General features: G+C 40.8%; 1 protein-coding gene across 1 annotated transcript; it reads left to right on the forward strand.

Moving 5' to 3' along the window:
* The first annotated feature begins 4,065 nt into the window (after nt 1-4,065).
* On the forward strand, nt 4,066-18,611 carry LOC134582621 (nematocyst expressed protein 4-like). The gene is made up of 3 exons (XM_063439285.1): nt 4,066-4,159; nt 12,540-12,677; nt 18,302-18,611. Exons 1-3 carry the CDS (start codon nt 4,066-4,068, stop codon nt 18,535-18,537), a joined length of 468 nt encoding a protein of 155 aa, XP_063295355.1. The 3' UTR covers nt 18,538-18,611.
* Nucleotides 18,612-19,842: the final 1,231 nt, after the last annotated feature.

Raw genomic sequence — 19,842 nt, forward strand, 5'->3', positions numbered from 1 at the left:
CAATCTCTGGACCCTATTCCCTCCTCTCCAATGGGGTAAAACCCTCTCAATTCCAATAATTTTAAAGGAAAAAAGGGGACATGAGTTACAATGTACCGGGACCGAATGTGACAAAATACTTTTTTTTATGTTGTTTATATGCTCCAAAACAGGAGTTTTTAAGTTTCTCTTAGTGTGACCAACATATTGTTTGCCACACGGACACTGCAGTAAGTAAACCACAAAGTCTGTGCGGCATCACATCTCCGCTTTGATACAAAAAGACTCCCCAGTGACAGAACTACAAAAAGTTTTAGTTTTAACAAAATTAACCATGGAGCAGGCCTTGCAACTATTACACCCCCTAAATCCTTTTAGTGTTTCTATCTCCCTACTGGTTTTAAATTTTGATGCATAACTGGGGGCTAGTAGATTTCTTAAATTCCAATTTTTTTCTACATATTAAAGTAGGATGTTTTGGTAGGGAGCTTCCCAATATTGGATCTTCCAAGTAAAACAGACCAATATTTTTGTAGACCCTTTTTGATACGTTGATGGTTTACATTATATTGTGGTAAATGCATATTGGTAAAAAAATCACCGGAATCTTTTATTTTTGGTTTGTCCATTAGCAACTCACTGCTTTCCACCTTCTTTATGGCCCTAATCGCTTTTTCCAGACTGTTTTTATTATTTCCCTTATTTATCAATTTATTCTTAATGCGTATTGATTGAGATTCAAAATCCTGGGGGTGGGAACAATTGCGCTTCACACGCATGAATTGGCTTTTGGCTATTCCTTTTAGCCACGTCCTGTGATGGCAGCTATTATTATGAACATACCCATTGCCGTTAGTGGGTTTTAAAAAGCATTTTGATACAATATGATTATCCCTATACGTCAATGTCACATCTAAAAACTTTATAGTAGTTTTATTCCAAACTGGTGTAAATTTTAAGTGATCATTAAGATATCCCACAAATTCTTGAAAACAAAAATAAGACCCTTCCAAATATCATCGATGTATCTCCGCCAGAGCACCAGGTTCTCCCTCCAGCCATGACCAGACCACACAAAGATATTTTTCCATCTTCTCATGTATGTGTTGGCATAGCTGGGGGTGAACCTGGTGCCCATGGCGATCCCCGTGATCTGTAAATAATACTTACCATTAAATAAAAAATAATTATGCTCTAAAATAAATTGAACTGATGTCACTACAACATTTTTAACCTGGGAATATATTTTAGTATCCCTGGTCATAAAGTAATCTATAGCCTCAAGTCCCAAATGGTGTTCAATTACTGTATATAATGAAGTAACATCGAGTGTTGCCCAGCTGTATTCTGGACTCCACTCGATGTTCTCCATCACCTGCAAAAAGGATTTGGTGTATTTAACGTAAGATGGTGCTGTTTGTGCATATGTTTGTAAAAATGAATCAACAAATAAAAATAATTCAACAAATAAATAAATTGGCTGTAATAGAATTTATCCCACTGATTATTGGACGTCCTGGAGGTTTTAACAGATTTTTATGAGTTTTAGGTAAAAAATAAAAGATGGGAATTCTAGGAGTGAGTTGCAATATATAGTCAAAATTTGGTTGAGAGATTGTATTTTCTAATTTGGCCTGTCTCAACAGTTGTTCTAGTTGAGAGTTAAAATTTTTGTGGGATCTTCCTTAAGTACTGTATGTGCTAACATCTGCTAGGATATTTTGGGCTTCCTGCAGAAAGTATTCAGTGGACATGACCACTATACCCCCTTCCCCCCTCCCCCCTTGTCAGCTTCCTTGATAATAATGTCCCTTCTTTTCATAAGATTATTGAGACATAATTGAGAAATATTTTTTACGATTATTGAACAAAGATCTGAATTCTTTGTCCACCATTTGTTCAAAAACTGTCAAATAAGGACCTTTGCTTTGTATTGGGAAGAAATGTGATTTAGGTTTAAAATGTTTCCTTTAGGAATCATCACTTTCTATATCATTTGACCCAGAGGGATGCATAAGGAAATGTCGTCTGATATATTTTGTCAGGTCTATGTAAATATCAAAGTCATTTCCCTGATGATTAGGGGCAAATTTCATGCATTTTTCCAATACTGAGATTTCTTTGCCTGACAATGGGATACCCGATATGTTAAATATACCTTTATGTATATCATTTACAATTAGATTTTCATAGGTTAACCCTTTTTTTTTTTAATCTTCCAATCTGATTCTCTTTTGAGGGGTATCTGTTTGAAGTGTGGAATATCGATTGGGGTGTTCCCATGTTTCCCTTCGGGGTTTGAAATAGTTGGTGATTATTTTTTCTTTGGGTAAGTCACTATTTTTTAGCAACCCTCCTGTTTCTATTGGTTGCAGAAAGTTGGCTTCACAGGGGTCCAGTGGGAGTTGACTACAGGATGTTGAAGCAGTTAGTCTTTCTCCACTCCTCTCTGTGCCACGTCCTCTCTTCCCCATGCGGCTCCCTGCAAGCTAGGAGGAAGTGAACAGAATTCACTACCTCCAGTAGGCCGCAGGGGAACTAGTGTTCTGACAACGGCCCTGTCCGTTTTTCTATTAAAGAGCCAAAGGGCTTGACTGGGCCCCTATTCAGAGATAAACATCAAGGGGCTCTAAGCGTGGACCCCCCACCTAATGGGCTTGTTGTTGCATGGTTGCTGGCCCTGTGAGATGCGGAACAACCAGGGCCTGGTTGAAATTGCAGCCATTGTGAACCCAGGTGTTCCACCACTGACGCAAAACACCATAACCTTTATAGCTAAAAGCTTGGAGTGGTAACCTCGCAGGTTGTCAGATCATTTGGAAATGGTTTGATAATTTACACTGGGTCTATCGGGCACCCTATTTATACATGTTTATGTGAGTGCAGCCAGCCCTTGTTTTCCCACCTTAAAGGGTGTCCACCCTTATGACTGGCAGGTCAGCCTGGTAGGAATGCACACGAGGCTTCCTGCAAATCATTTCAGCCGACCCACTAAGTCTGGTTGCTAAACCCCTTGAGGACTAAGGTTTGGTAAAATACTTTTGGCAGTAACAGTCTAGACCAGGTCCGGACTGGCCATCGGGCAAACCGGCAAATGCCCGGTGTGCTGCGGTGGCCATGGGTCGAGGCCGGCAGGGGAGATACACACACAATGCAACCACCAGTATCCCGTAGGTATACATACATAGTACAGCTCTTACATGCACACACAACACCCTCTAAGACCACACACTCTACAGGCCCTATAAATACGCACACAAATACTTTACAGTCCAGAAACACACATACTACAGCCCCTAGTCACATATAGTACACCACAAACAGTCACTTTACACACACATACTACAACACAAACAGTCCTCTCTTCATACATGCAATCGTACAAGCAAACTCAAAACACATGCAACACCACAGGGAGCATCTACACATACGCACAACACACTTTAACAGCCCTGTTCCACTTTTGTTCTCTGGTATCCCACTATTGACGACGCCAGAGACAAGTCACTAGCAAATGCAGCACATGCTTACGTTGCACAAAAAAGAAAACACAGGACATACTCCATCCCAGAGCACGAGATGCGATGGAGGGGCATCACACTAACGTAGACAGACACCCTTTCTGGACCCGCCCCTCATAGTGGGCTGCTCTGCCCTTATCTGCCAGGCTGAATTTTCATCCCAGTAAGGCCCTCATCCAGACATATCTCATGTTTGGCTGATGGAAATACATTGTGTACATTAAGACGATATTATATCCCCTTTGTAAAAACAAAACAAAACTCCACAACACTTGCTGGAAGTGATATGTACACATTGACTGATGTTTCTGTATACTTTAATTGCTCCTGGTTCATAATGCAAGTCTGACATGGATTTATTTGGTTGATAATCTGGTTCTGTAGCACCCTATCCACCCTACCACACACACAAACGTTGCACAATGCATAAAAGGGAGTGAGAATAAAATTGGATTTGTTAAGATTTACCAGTATAAATATAATTATGTACAATAACCTGGCAACACCCTTTTCCCTGGGTGTAAGACTATTTATATCAGCCTCCTTAGACACAACTCATCAGAGCATGATGAAGTCCCAGAGTGTCTCAGTCTTATTCCTGCTATCAAGCTTTTTAACATTTATCTCTTTGAACTTAGGATATGTCATCAAACCATCCGGTAAGAGCCTACTGCATTTTGTACAATATAGGTTTAACATAGATTTAAAACCAAATAACATAAATAATGCTTTACATGTATATCAAATAAATACTACTGCAACAGAGAATATAGATATGTTCATATTTTGTATATTAGTAGAGTAATATTGATAATGGATAAAATAATAATAGAAATAAAATGTGTTGCACGGATATCTAAATGAACATCTGGTTTCTTTTTGAAGCAAATAAGATAAACAAGTATACATTTTTTATTTTTTAGGCATTTAGTCCAAGACAGTGAATAAGCCCTTCTAGTTAGCGACATGAGGAGTGTTTGAAGGAGTCTGTAGAGCAGGCATTTCAAACTCTGGCCCCTCAGATGTTTATGAACTACAACTCCCATGATTATCTGACCATCTTTTGCACTCATATAATTCTGGGAGTTGTGGGGAGTCAGAGTTTGAGGTCCCTGCTGTACAGTAGTACATTCCCACTGAGGTAGAGATCCAGGATTGATAACTTCAGAATATTCTTGGACAGTCCTGTTTTCGGACCAGTGTCTTGTCATCCCAGGATGCTTCCCCTTTGTCCTGTTTTTGAAGAAACCATAGAAAGTCCCTATAAAGAACAACACGTGTTCATCATTAAGCTAGCTCAAAGCAGAGAGGACATTGAGTATTTCAAATCAGGCAAATGCAACGTGCCATTTTACTGTACAAATGCAGGATGCATCTGCATCTGGCAGACACACAAACCTCTTTAGGAATGCATTTTGCACTGCATCTCAGTTGCATACATCACAACTTTGCTGCTGGGGAAAATTAAGGACATGTGAGCCTGGTGTCAAGCACGCCAGGCTCACGCATGGGCTTTTGGCCAGCCCACTACAGAGAGGACATTTCCGGGAGCACTGCTGAAGCGTCCTCTGCATGATTGTAATGCCTTCTGCACAATCTAATAATGCACTTGCGTTGTGCTACCAAAGGACAGTTCCCTGGTTTTCCCGGATGTGGAACATCAGGAAACAAAATCAGGATGGCAGCACAGGACCCCCAAATCAGGGCCGTCTAGCCAAAAGCAGGACAGTTGAGAGGCATGCAGTTGTTACACATACTGTGTTGCTAAGTATATCCAACAGTACAAGAGAGTAGAAGGAAAGGAGTCAAGGTCACACCAAAAAAATTCAACTCCAAAGGTGTCTACAAACCAGACTGTTCAAATAAAATCAGGATGCTTGGCAATTGGGCACTGCATAAAAATGCCACGTTTTGCAGTTTGGCATTCCACAAACATCACTTTATAAATACTTCCAAAACACGTTCAACCCAGCACTTTCAATACCAAACTGATTCTGTTGCAGTTTACCTCTTCCATATGCAGCCAGTGGCTGATAGCACGCTCTGCTCCTATTTTGAAAATAGACCGAAAGGTACTTTTTCCTGGAGCTTGCACAAGACTATCATACCCCTGAAATATTATTTAATGGTTACTCAAATACTTTTTAATCATAAATCTATATATATATATATAGAGAGAGAGATACATATTTAAATTCTACATTTATATTTATGTAATATTTTTACATAATTAAGTAATTTTATTAATTACGATGTGAGGACCTGCCTGACAAACCAGGCAGAAAGTCCACAGAATTTGGTTTGCAGGCCCTATATTTAACCCTGTAACTTTCCAACACACCATAAAACCTGTACAAGGGGGAGGTACCGTTTTACTCGGGAAGCTGAACACAAATATTAGTATTTCAAAACAGTAAAATGTAACACAAACTGCACTTGCACTGACAATATAACTGTTTAATACGCTTTACGGTTTTGAAACACTAATATTTCTGTTCAACGAAGCCTCACGAGTATAACAGTGCCCCCCCCCCCCCCCATGTACAGGTTTTATGGTGTTTTCAAAAGTCAAATATAAGGCTTGTGTTTCAGTTTTTTCTCAGTGAAATTTGCCAGATTGGTTACGTTGCCTTTGAGACCGTATGGCAGCCTAGGAATGAGAATTACCCCCATGATGGCATACCATTTACAAAAGTAGGCAAGTATTTTATTAATATTAAAGTATGTTTCATATATAAATATTTGATATGACATGAGATCCCTGTTTCTCCTGAACAAAATAATACGTGTGGGTGCAGTTAATATGAATGAGGTGAATTCTGGTTGAACAGACATATAGCTCAAATTCAAAGTTTTGTTGACATTCTGTTTTGATCATAACTTGTACAACTGCCTCAGTCCTTAAGTGGTTAAATGATAAATTCACTTTGAATTTTCACTTCAGTGAATAACCCTTTAAAATTAATCCCAGTTTCAACTACATGGTGACCATTTTGAGATGGAAGTCAGCAATTCCATGTGTATTATCTTTACCAATGTGACATATTTTCTTGGTGTTTCTATTGGTGGTTAAATACATGGACACCCAGATGGCAAGCAATTCTTAAACTGTAAAATGAGATACATTAGACTCATCGTGATGTCAAATGGGTCTCCACTGCACTGGTGATGGCAGTGATGCTATAGTAGATAATCTATTATTGGCTGTGGACCTGACTAATAATTTGTGCATGTTTCAACTAGTGGAATTGCAAACAAAATTGTCTTGGATCCCAAATCAAGTGTGAAAAACACTTTGAACTTCCTTGTAGCCACTCCCAAAGAGATATGCAACAACTATTAAGACACTAACTAGCTTATTTGTTATATTTTGGCATAGTCTGTCTTCCCTTGCAGGGCTGTCAAATTGCCAATCAAATAATGGGATCATAGGTGTGCTCATTATATTAGGGTGTGCATACAGGCATGCTTAGGTTTGCTACATTTTTGTAGCGCCTATGAGCAGCAAACAAGTACACGCACACAAAAAGATTCAGAAGGGGTGAAAAAGGGGTTATTCTATAAATAAAAAAATATCACTAGGGACTGAATTCATTGCATGTTAAAATGCTGGAGATGATACAAGACAGGATATCAGAAGTGAATAAAAAAAGGTTAATTTGTTTGTTCATAGTGTGAATGTGTCTGCGAATGCAGGTATGTATACACTGATCAGCCACAACATTAAATCCACTGACAGAGGAAGTGAATAACATGGATTATATCGTTCAGTGGTACCCGTCAAGTGGTGCGGTATATTAGGTAGTAAGTGAACAGTCAGTTCTTGAATTCCATGTGTGTAAAAGATGGTAGGTTTCTAGTGCATAGAGTTGAATAATGGAGTGTCTCTATTCCTCATAGGCGTGCGCAGCCTATTGCATTAGGGTGTGCACCCTAAAGCACAAACACACGCCGCATGTGTATGTGTGTGTGTATATATATATATATATATATATATATACACACACTGCTGTGTGTGTGTGTGTGCTGTTAGTGTGCTGTGTGTAAGGGTGCTGCTGTGTGTGTGTATGTGTGAGGGTGCTGTTAGTGTGATGTGTGTGTGAGGGTGCTGGTAGTGTGTGTGTGTGTGTGTGTGTGTGTATATATATATATATATATATGTACACACACACACACTGACACCCATACTCAGACACACACACATTCAGACACACACACTCATACATTCACAGACACCCATACATACATTCACAGACACACATATACACACACATTCATATACACACACACATTCACAGACACATACACTGACACACACTCATACATTCACAGACACCCATACATACATTCACAGACACATACACACAAATTATTATTTTTTTTATTAAAAAATGTCCACCCAGCCTCCCTACCTGGAGTGCTGGCGTGGACTTGCCCCTGGGTTCCAGTGGGTCGGGCGCCTGTCTTTATCTCAGCCGCGGCGAGGGAGCTGTGTGCTTTCTGCTCCCTCTCACCACGCGGGCTGTCTGCTGTAGCTGGGAGCCGGAATATGACGTCATATTCCGGCTCCGGCATCCGCAAACGGCGCACGGCGAGAGGGAGCAGAGAGCACACAGCTCCCTCGTCGCGGCTGAGATAAAGACAGGCGCCCGACCGGGGGAGGAGGGGGGTTTGGGGTCCATCACCTCTTGCCCCCCCCATGACAGGGGGAGGAAGGGGGGCATTTGGGGGCGCTGAGTGCCTGCAGGAACGGTGTTCCTGCTCATAAAAAGTGCAGGAACTCCGTTCCTGCAGGACATAATCCATAGGCGTGCCGCGGGGATTAGGGTGTGCCCAGGCACACCCGGCACACCCCGTGCGCACGCCTATGATTCCGGTCCAGGTGTGCATGATGGAGAGAAGGAGTAGTGTCCTAAGGGATTCTCAAATCAGGAATATGTAAAAGTGAAGAAATGCCAAATATAGTGTAGAAGCTTAAGTAAGAATAACTCGGAGATAATAGGAGATGCACTTACACTTTGTAGAGCTAGGAGAAGCTCTACTTTTTATACCTGGGCAACACATTACCAACCTGGGGATGCCTTTAGCTCCAATGGCAGATATTCCAGGAAGTATGAAAGATAAACAGAAAGATAAAAGAAAATCCTAATCTAGTGTAATATGTTGGAGTATAAGGATAAAATCAAAGTGAAAATACACTCACAGATTTTGGAGCCTCCAACTGGCTCCCAGAAAGCAGCATCAAGTGGTATAATCCCCACTTTCTTATTTGTTGATAGGAAATCTCACAGTGCATATATGCAGATAATAACAAAGAATAAAAAATATAGTGCTCACTGTTGATAATGAAAGCATAAAACAAAAATTGGAGAGGTACTCTCTGTCATGGTGCAAAATATAATTTTTGCTCAGTCCACATTGCACAGGTGGTATGTTAGCCACCAAATGAATGAGTGATCCAACTCTGGGAAAAGGAACCAGGGTAAGCCCAGTGATATAGTGAAAAAAAATACTTTATTAACTCTTTCTTTAAAATAAATATAACAGTAAAAGCAATATCATAAATGTATAACACTGATGCGTTTCACCTTCAGTAAGTCTTTCTCAAAGTGTTCACACATCGAATGACCTTCAGCTTCATCCCCCAGCTGCCACACACAAAGCCAGTTTTAACATATACTTTAAAATGTATATAAATGTAAAAAGGAAGCTAGTCCTAGCAGGTAAGGCGTCCTTTATTTATATTTATGCAGTGTAATCACAATGCTCATAGATGACTCACTGAGAACTTTATGGCACCTGTTACTGATGAAGTTCAACTACATTGGGCTGGGCATTAATTAATGAGGTAACTTTAAAATAACATGTTTCTTGGTTTTTCATTACATGCAGAACAATCAAACACTTGTCAAGGAAAGTTCAGTGACCCATTTCTGTATGTTAAACAAGGAATAATCTAGAGGCGGATTCAAAGGCCAAATTCTGGAGGGGCAGTGCTAGACATTAATTAAGGATTAAAAAATTGGTACAGTGATAAATTCACATATACACAAATTCACACATATGCCAAACAAAGATACCCATGCCCACATACAGGTAGATACACAGATTCATATAAACAACATGTCTATAGGCATTTGATGAATGGTCATTCCTTTATTCCTTGCTGCCACGCAAGGCAAAAATGTCTCTGGTGATCACCCTCTGGATCTGTCATGCTTTAAACATAGATTTAATGTAGTTAGGTCACTGTCCTACAGTAGTATAATTGTGTTGTCGAACATCCAGCATCTTCCAAGCTACTTTATTTCCTAGCAAAAATTATATACACCTTATACACAATATACCAGTGGATAAAATACAAGTGGGTATATATACAATAAAATAAATTACCCAAATATTATATGGGAGTATGAAGATTCCTCGGTATCTTCGGAAGAAACATAAAATGTATAATAAAATATCTCCCAATATAATCTCTTTGAATGTAGACAGGAGGATCGATAGAATCTTCTTTTTCCCAAGAATTTGCTTTAACCCCTTAAGGACACATGACATGTGTGACATGTCATGATTCCCTTTTATTCCAGAAGTTTGGTCCTTAAGGGGTTAAGGGAAAAAATAAAGGAACATAGTGTACCACTTTAAGGATATAGGAAACACTTTATTGAATGCACTTACAAAATGCCAGAAGGTTAAAAGCCCATCAAATATTGTTGTAAACTTCTCGGTGGATCCCAAGGTAGAAACACAGGAACCCAGATGGAAGAAACACGAACAAAATAAAAACTTTTAAAATACAAAATCAAAAGTCCGTAATATAAAGTATTCCTGCCGCCCTACGCGTTTCGTCCTTAGACTTCGTCAGGGGCATCCGGCTTGTGAGGTACACATCATGATCTTCCGGTCTTTTAAATGTCCCGCCAGGAAAAAAAGTTAGTTCCGTCAGCCAATAGGAGGCAATCTCGTATTTTGTGGCCACCTATCAGAAGGTGCATCTGTATAGCCAATAGGCTGCTCGGAACCATAGTGTATCCAGCCCCTCGCGAGAAACTCCTCCCCTCACTTTATTTCCTAGGAAAGATTTGCATATTTCTGAAGACAGGTGAGACAAGAAGGGTTGTTGGGTAGTTTGTTCTTCATGGACCGTTTTCCCATATGCAAATGGTAAGCATGTGCATGGGGAAATTTTTCGGTTCGGTTCGGCATTCCGAAATTCGGGATTTTCGCAATTCGGGACTTCGGCAATTAGGCACTTCAAGACTTCGACACTTCGGAACTTCAGCATTTCGGAATTTCGGGACTTCGGCACCTCGGGACTACTATTGCAGCCGCTTAGTAGATAACTCACTAATTCTCACGGTATTATCTACCAAATGTAAATGTTGCCCCTACTCGCTATACCGCGAGTAGGGGCATGTCTATTAAACAGTGAGCAGCCTATGGCTGCTCACTGTTTTAAAAAAAAAAAAAAATAGGGTCCTCCCTCCCGAGCCCCCACCCGCGATGCAGGAGTGGGGGTTTTTAAACTAAAGGGGGGACCTATTGCCCCCCCCTAGCCCCCACCCCTGAGCGGCGGGTGGGGGCCCTAAAGTAAAATGATGGGGGGGACCTATTGTCCTCCCCCCTGACCCCCAACGCTGACCTGCGGGTGGGGCCCCTAAATTGGAATAAGGGGGGGAGACCTAATGTCCTCCCCCCTGACCCCCACCCCCGGGCATTGGGTGGGGGCCCTAAATACTAATAAAGGGGGGACCTAATGTCTTCCCCCTGGCCCCCACCCCTGAGCGGCGGGTGGGGGCCCTAAATTGGAATAAGGGGGGGACCTAGTGTCCTTCCCCTGGCCCCCACTCCTCAGCGGTGGGTGGGGGCCCTAAATACTAATAAGGGGGGGGGGGGACTTGACTGGCCAAGTAACTTACATTTTATATGAATATATGTTACTTGATTGTTGTAAGTGTTGCAAATGCTTACAGCTGAATCCTGGCTATGTTTGTATACTTTTTATTTAAAATAGTTTACAATGTAACATTCTTCTTCTTTCACTGGGTAAGTATATTAGTACTTAGGCAATACTGTGCTTCGGAACTTTGGCAGTTCAGCACTTCGACACTTTGGAAATTCGGTAATTTCGGGACCTCGGCATTTCGGCAATTCGGACATTTGGAAGTACCCGAATGTCCGAATTGCCCGAAATTCGTCCGAATTCATATTCGGACCGAAACGAATTGCACATGTCTAGCAGATGGCATGATTTTCAGTAGCAAAAAAGTTACAGGGCTATTCACTGAAGTTAGAATTTCAAGTGAATCCTAAATTCAAGGCAACAGCTGAACTGGAAACATTCTCTAAGTTTGCTATGGTCTTAAATTTGATATTCACTTGAATTCTCATTTTAGATAATTAGAGAGAATTTAGAGAACCCTGTTAATTTCAAATATTCATTTCCAAGTATCAACTTGTGAATATATATAGCAGTGGCAGCTTCTTGTCAGACTAAGTAGAGGATAAAGAAGATCCTGTACCGTGGTCCATGAGGCCACACTACAACAGGAGGTAAGAGCCACAAAAGAAAGAGGGGGAGAGCAGGCTAAACAAGGGGAGTTAGATATACACAAAAGAGGGAGTAAGAGTCAGATAAAGGAGGGTTTAAGATTGTGCAAAAGGGGGTATAAGAGACAAGAAAATGGGGATGAAATACACAAGAGGGACAAAAGGATGAGTAAGATGGGCAAAAAGGGGTTAAGAGACACGCAGGCAAAGATGCATGTGGCGGGGGAGGGCAGCAAAATGTGTCTTTGATTGTGTTGCCAAAACTCATTGCACCCTGACCAGATCTGTTAAGTTCAGCAAATTAAGGATACTCATACATATATTTCTGTAAGTGTTTCTAGATCTCTAACTGAATACAAAACTGATTGGTACATGTCAGTGTGGACATTTATACTGATGTACAAAAGGTATAATTAACAACCTTCCATTCCATATATTTTTTATTGTATCATCAATGTAAATCTGCTTGTTTTATTTTTTTTCTAGGGGAGTGCCCACCATATCTCCACAATGTTCGTTGTTTGCCTAATCCCAAAGATTTGTGCAACGATGTTGACAGCTGCGGTTGGGGCAAAAAGTGCTGTTTTAATGGCTGCATATATTTATGTATGATCCCAGTAGGAGGTGAGAGATGACAATGATTGATTAATGTTTAAAATGCTGGGTAAATTTTGCCCATATTGACAACCCTTAAAATAAAGATTTTAGATAAGAGGCATAGTCACTTTTCAATTTTTCCATAAAGATAAATTGTTTATTAATAAAGGCCCACTTCATAAAAATGTATCTGCATGTAAAGGCTAAATTTAAAATGCACCTGACATAATTAACTCTTGTTATAGAGTATAAAATTGTACAAACAAAAGTATTTTAAAATTGTATTATTTATCACTATGGCTTTGACACAATGTCATCACTTACATCCACTCTCCATCCAAATAAAGCTCAAGATTCTGATATATGTTAGCAATCATTTGGGAGATAGCTGTATGTGCAGTTGTTCTGTGCACTCCAAGGTCACCCTAAGGTTGATTTGCTGATAATATTGCCTGAAGGTAAATCTGCCATCTCTGCAATCTGAATACAACCGATTCATTTTAAAATCAAATAGAAACTCCCAGGGCAGTTTCTAAAAAATCTGGTTTCCTGGGAAAATTTACAAAAAAAATGCTCCCCCTAAATTCTAGAGACCAACCTTCCCCCATATCCCCTACTTATGTACCTTTCACCCTCTCCATTTATTACACCAAATTATGTTCCTATGACCTCATTCTTCCTCATGTTTCTCTTCCCCTGCTTATATTGTCACCCTTGTGTACCTCCTAGTTTCTCCTCTACTTCACCTCCCCCAGAAGTAACTTTCCATCTCCCCACACTTCCCTCTGCAGATGTGTATTTGTACATTGCATTATTCTAGTATTTTGTTTTTCCTTTTGGAATTCCTGAAAATTCCTTTGGAAATTCTTTCTACTTTTTCTCTCTTGTTGTATCTCACATGTGTGTTTGTCACTCTGTTTTCCCCAACTTCACCCCATATCTTCTCATTTCTTCTCAGTCCGGTTCCCAGTTCCCGATTCTCTTTCATTGTTTCTTCCCAATTAGTGTATCTTTTTCTCATTGCCCCACTTTATGTATTTACATAGGCTGAAATGAAACACATGTGCATCTAGTTCAGCCTTTCTCATATCTGTTTTTGATATTATTATTATTATTATATTATTATTTATATAGCGCCAGCAAATTCTGTAGTGCTGTACAATGGGTGGACTAACAGACACGTAATTGTAACCAGACAAGTGGACACACAGGAACAGAGGGGTTGAGGGCCCTGCTCAATGAGAGTGGGGTATACTGACACAAAAGGTATAAGTAGGGGTAATGAAATAGGTTGCTAGAAAAGTATTAGGTTATTTTTGACAGTTGCAGGAGAGGAGTCATGGGTGGGGATGGAGAATTAATGAAAACCTGCTAATAGTTTAAATTATATGCTTTCCTGAAGAAGTGTGCTTTCAAAGATTTTTTGAAGGAGCGGAGACTGAGTGAATGTCTAACGGAGAAGGGAAGGGAGTTCCACTGAAAAGGTGCAGCCCTTGAGAAGTCTTGGAGGCAAGCATCAGATTTGGAAGTACGGACAGAAGATAGACGTAGGTCTTTGGCAGAGCGCAGGGGCCTCAACGGGGCATACTTGTGTATTAGGGAGGATAGGTACGTTGGAGCAGCATTATGTAGCGATTTGTAAGCAAGCACCAGAATCTTAAATTGAGCCCTATATCTAACTGGAAGCCAATGTAGGGACTGACAGAGGGGGGAGGCGTGGGAAGTGCGGGCAGACAGGAAAATGAACCTCACCGCCAAATTCATCATAGATTGCAGAGGTGCAATCTGGGAACATGTAAGACCACTTTGCAGTAGTCAAGGCGAGAAAGAACAACGGTATGGCCCAGCACCTTAGCTGCATCTGGTGTTAAAAAGGGGCGGATGCGAGCTATGTTTTTGAGATGGAAGCGGCAGGATTTGGCAATTGACTGGACATGAGGGGTGAAGGAGAGGTCGGAGTCAAAGAGAACACCTAGGCAGCGAGCCTGCGAGGGAGACGTGATGGTGGCGCCGTTGACTTAGAGGGAGACAGACACGGAAGTAGCAACACTTGAGGGAGGAAAGACCAGAAGTTCTATTTTGGACAGGTTGAGTTTAACCCCTTGAGGACACAAGACATGTGTGACATGTCATGATTCCATTTTATTCCAGAAGTTTGGTCCTTAAAGGGACACTCCAGGCACCCAGACCACTTCTGCTCATTGGAGTGGTCTGGGTGCCAACTCCCACTACCCTTAACCCTGCAAGTGTAATTATTGCAGTTTTTCATAAACTGCAATAATTACATTGCAGGGTTAACTCCACCTCTTGTGGCTGTCTATTAGACAGCCACTAGAGGTCACTTCCTAGTTTCTAGCACAGGTTTCCTGTGCTAGAGCGTGGCTGGACGTCCTCACGCTGTGTGAGGACCTCCAGCGTCGCTTAAAACCCCATAGGAAAGCATTGAAATTATTTTTCAATGCTTTCCTATGGGGAGACGTAATGCGCATGCGCGGCATTTCCGCGCATGCGCATTAGGTCTCCTCGGCCGGTGAGCGAGATTAGTCTCGCCCACCGGCCGACGTAATCACTAGGAGGAGCGTCGCGGAGGCGGAGACAGCGGCGAGGGACATCGCCGCTGTCCCAGGTAAGTGACTGAAGGGGTTTTCACCCCTTCAGTAACCGGGGATTGGGGGGTGGGAGGGAGAGGGACCCTCCAGTGCCAGAAAAACGGATCGTTTTTCTGGCACTGGAGTTTCCCTTTAAGGGGTTAAGGAAGTGAGCAGCCATCCAGTTGAAAATCGCAAAGAGGCAGTCAGAGACACGAGTCAAGATGGACGGAGAGAGATTAGGAGAGGACAGGTAGATTTGTGTGACATCTGCATATAAATGGTAATGGAAGCCAAAGGAGCTGATGAGTTTACCAAAGGTGGTTTACCAAAGGTGATGGGGTATAGGAACACAAAGTACACAAACCAATCAGAACAAACATACACTCTGGGACACGCCCAGGTACAGCACACAATCCCTCCCCTCTGCTTGGGAGATAATTGAGTATAGTCCTGTAAGTAACTCAATTATCTCCAAGCAGAAAAAACTAATTTTCACAAAGTTCAGAAAGTACCCCAAAACATAACATACCCGCATAGCCCTCATCTGGGTGAACATAATCCAAAATCACCCAAATCAGAGCAGGGGTTCAAAAGTTTCATGGAAGTCTCTTTTTGACCGGCCGCAAGCATGGTTTCATGCCCAAAACAGTTCCAGATAATCAGTTTGGTCTAGTTTGGTAGTTTGCAAATGAACAAACTACCGAACTGAGTCAATAGTCTTACCCTGGAGCTTGTTCCCTTCATCCAGACGAATTATCTCACCGAACAGTGCCCTTCTAAGCTGAATAGAAACAAACGCAGGCAATGATGGAAGTCCAGCAGTGTTCGGGAGTTTCTGTATCCGATTTCAGTTCCATGAGATTCATGCCCAAACACCGCTGCCTGCGTTCATGCTAACAAGATGGCCGCCACCTCGTGGTTGTTCATAGGAATTGCGGCCACCCAGACGAGCAATTAGAACACTGCGGTGAGAAACGTTACAAGTTGTTAATAGTTGTTAACAAGCTCCATGGTGGTCTCTGTTCGTGCGCTTGTTCGGTAAACAAACCATATAGTCACAATTGCACAAACAGAGCCTGTTTGGAGTATATTAGCCAGTTCTATTGCAGGACCATAGTCACTGGGTAGGAGGCTGGCAAACAGGCCCCTGCAAAAACTCGTGGCAAACTCACAGAAAAAGGACAGTTTGTCACATGCAGTATCTCATAGACCGAGATTATGGAGAATGAGAAGAAGCTGTTGATGATCAACAGTGTCAAAGGCAGCAGAAAGATCAAGGAGTATAGAGTTATGGCCGCAAGATTTAGCAGCGATTAAATCGTTGGATACTTTGGTCACAGCTGTTTCAACAGAGTGACAAGCGGAATCCAGACTGAAGCGGGTCAAGCAGAGATTTGGATTCGAGGAAGTCTGTCAATCTCGCATACACATTTTGTGGGTTTTCTCCACTTGTCTATGGCCATCTTCTTCTTGTCTTGACATGTGGAGGCATCCTGAGCAATGGGAGTGAAGACTCTTTCTTCTAACAGGAATGTTCACTTTGAGGATCTCGTGCTGCTGTGTTTATGTTTATAATGTGTCCAGTTTGCCTGACCCTGGAAACAGGCTTGTCACTTTTGAGTTTTAAGTTTCTTATAAAGATAAAATAAGGATTATCACCTGAACAATAAAATGACAGGCAGAACACAATCTCTATAATGACAATATCTAAATGTTCCTTCTGAAAAGTTGATATGAGAATTAGGAGATAAACTGTAAGCCATTTTAGCAACTTGCAAATGAGGTCATGTGAGGGCAGAACAATGTAGTTCAAAACCGCACTCGAAGAGATTATAACAAATATTTGACCAAAAACAATGTAAAATTTCCAATAGCAGTGCAACACGGGAGTTTGACATAGGACTCCAAAAGGAAACAAAGATATACAAAGTTTAAAATAAGTGAGTGATGTTTACTGTACATTTACCAGAGCAGTTAAGAACAAGTCCAGAATGCAGGGAAGAGAGAAACCAGGCCTTACAGATCGCATGGTCCGTTAACCAAAAGCTGAGTCGAGTACCAGGAAATCTGTCCAAGAATAAGCAGAAACACAATAGGGAGATCCAAGAACATAGATTAGAAGAACCCAGGGTATGAGCAGTTGGAGTAATCAGGTAATTTGAGATAAGGTTCACAAGTGTTATACACTTGTAAACAGACTGGGGAAGACTCCATAATTGATCAACAATTTACAATATAATTTAAATAGACAGGTAATAGAAACAAGCTGCGGTAATTAACCCTTTGCTAAAAAAGAGGTTCCTGGCAATAATGGAAGTATGAAAACCACAATAGTTAACCCTTGCTATTCTAACTCTATCCTTATCTATGTAAGGCACACCTTTTAGCAAAATGTGGCAAACCTAGAAGCAGAATCCATAACCACATCTGGTTCTTTCACCTTCTCTAAAGTAGAACCGTCACACATCTTTGCATTTATGACTACCGCCACTTACATAGTTACATAGCTGAAAAGAGACTTGCGTCCATCAAGTTTAGCCTTCCTCACATTAGTTTTTTTGCTGTTGATCCAAATACATACATAGTGACACTAGTGGAGAAGATGGAAAGGCAGATTTGCTAACCTGAATCTCTCTCTCTCATGTTGTGTACCTTCTTGCTTGCCTGTCCAAACCTAGGGTTTGTGGATGATTCTTGAGAATGTGATAAGTTGCATAGATGATCTTGCACATGTGCATAGGATGCCATAGGCACTTTGCACGAGGAGATGCCTGTCTCCATCACCTGTTGCTCATGGTGTGGTACATAAGTGTGTATGTTTGTCTCTCAACATGATTTGTGATTACAGTTTATTTTTTAAAAGAAGCAAAAACTGAGATGAGCCACAGATTTAATGACTGGGAGAATCTCAAACTCAATGTTCTGAGGATGGGGTCATGGGAGACGTCAATGGCAAGAGCAAGTAAAGTTTTGTTTTGGGCTTGTGTATTAGGTGCATCTACAACTTAAAGCGTTTATATACTATATTTGGTTAAAATGTACCCTCTTCTTATTTTCTAGGCTCTCCATCAGGCCGTGCAACAAAATCTCCTTTTTTTCCACCGTTCATTCCAGATCCCATTATACCTCCTTTCAAACCTTGGCCTCTTCCAAAACCTCGTCCTGATCTTCCTCCTTACAAACCAGAGCCATATAACCCTGACCTTCCTCCAATTTTTGTTCCACCTCCTGAATTTCCTGAGGAACCCTTTCCTGACGAACCCTTCCCTGACAACAGATATAACAATTGGAGATAAAGATTTTTTAACTGGTTTCTACATGATCAAAAATCAGAAGATAAGACAAAGTAAAAAGCAATATTATGAAATAACTATTTGGATTTGAGTTCTTTTTTATAGGCATAATTTTACACATTGTTTCAAAAATAGTCAAGACCGAACTGCTTTTAGGCCTAACAGAATGTTCCCTCCATGGAATCTTAGCATAGTGCTGATTTCAAGAGAAATCAGAACATTTATAAAGTGTCAAGGTTGCACTCTCCCAGGAGTATCAACTATCAGTTAGGCAGCTGAGACAAAGCTCCCCCTGATTGCTTTGTGTCCCAGTACTAATCAAAGGCCTATACTACTCATAGAGGCCATATAATACTCAATGGTCCTTTATATGCATTGGATTGCCTGGGACGTCATCAGTAGTGATAATTTGTGAGCATGCAGATTCAAGCTGTGGCGAGCCACTGTATCTCTGCTTGATTAGTGGTAAGTTATCTCTTTATTTACAGGTATTGTGAAAGGGCAAAAACAACGTAAATCACTATATGCTAAAAAAAATAAATTATATATATATATATATATATAATAAAAAATATATAAAATACTCCTTTAAAGAACAAAGTGTACCCTCAAATACTTAAACATCAATAGTTAAAACAGAAAAAAAGTAACACCTCAGTGAAAACTCATACAAAAATACAACCTCGGTGGGATGTATAGGAAGTTCAAATATTCTATGTATCGATGATGTTCTAGAAAAAGGAAAAAAATATAGTGAAATACAATAGATTAAAAAAATAGCGGAGGGGTTAGTAGAGAACTCACTAGATGGCTGAAATAGCAGGCATGTCTCCCTTAAAAAGGGTTAGAATAGCTGGCGATGTGGGATGGTGATGTTATTCCCCAATATTCTTCTTGACCACTCAATCAGATAAAAATGTAGAATATAGTGCAGATTGTATATAAAATATAAATGTATTACTACAAATGCGCGCTTATAGGAATAAGGAGAAAATACAGCATAAATCCACCAACATTGGTATTCAATGAAGCAGCTGGATATCCCCGATGAACTCCCAAATTTCAATGGAGTGCAGGAAAAATAAAAAAAAAGCATACATAAAACATAACATAAGGAAATGGTAACTTCCAATGAGTCAAATCCTACGTGTTTCGTCCTCCTGGACGTAAGGTGGGCATAGACTATATATGCCATGTGAGATCTATGTCCTGGTTGAGTCCTATCTACAAAGTTTTAAGATTAAAAATCCACTGAGCTTCTTTTAAATTAAGATCTAACTCTATATTACCTCCTCCACAATTCCTCTC

Source organism: Pelobates fuscus, chromosome 13 (assembly GCF_036172605.1).
Source record: "Pelobates fuscus isolate aPelFus1 chromosome 13, aPelFus1.pri, whole genome shotgun sequence".
NCBI lineage: Eukaryota > Metazoa > Chordata > Amphibia > Anura > Pelobatidae > Pelobates > Pelobates fuscus.

Coding starts and splice junctions, on each gene's coding strand:
- LOC134582621 (XM_063439285.1), top strand. CDS start 4,066: ATGATGAAGTCCCAGAGTGTCTCAGTCTTATTCCTGCTATCAAGCTTT. Junction 4,160..12,539: donor ATATGTCATCAAACCATCCG/GTAAGAGCCTAC, acceptor TTTTTTTTCTAG/GGGAGTGCCCACCATATCTC. Junction 12,678..18,301: donor ATGTATGATCCCAGTAGGAG/GTGAGAGATGAC, acceptor CTTATTTTCTAG/GCTCTCCATCAGGCCGTGCA.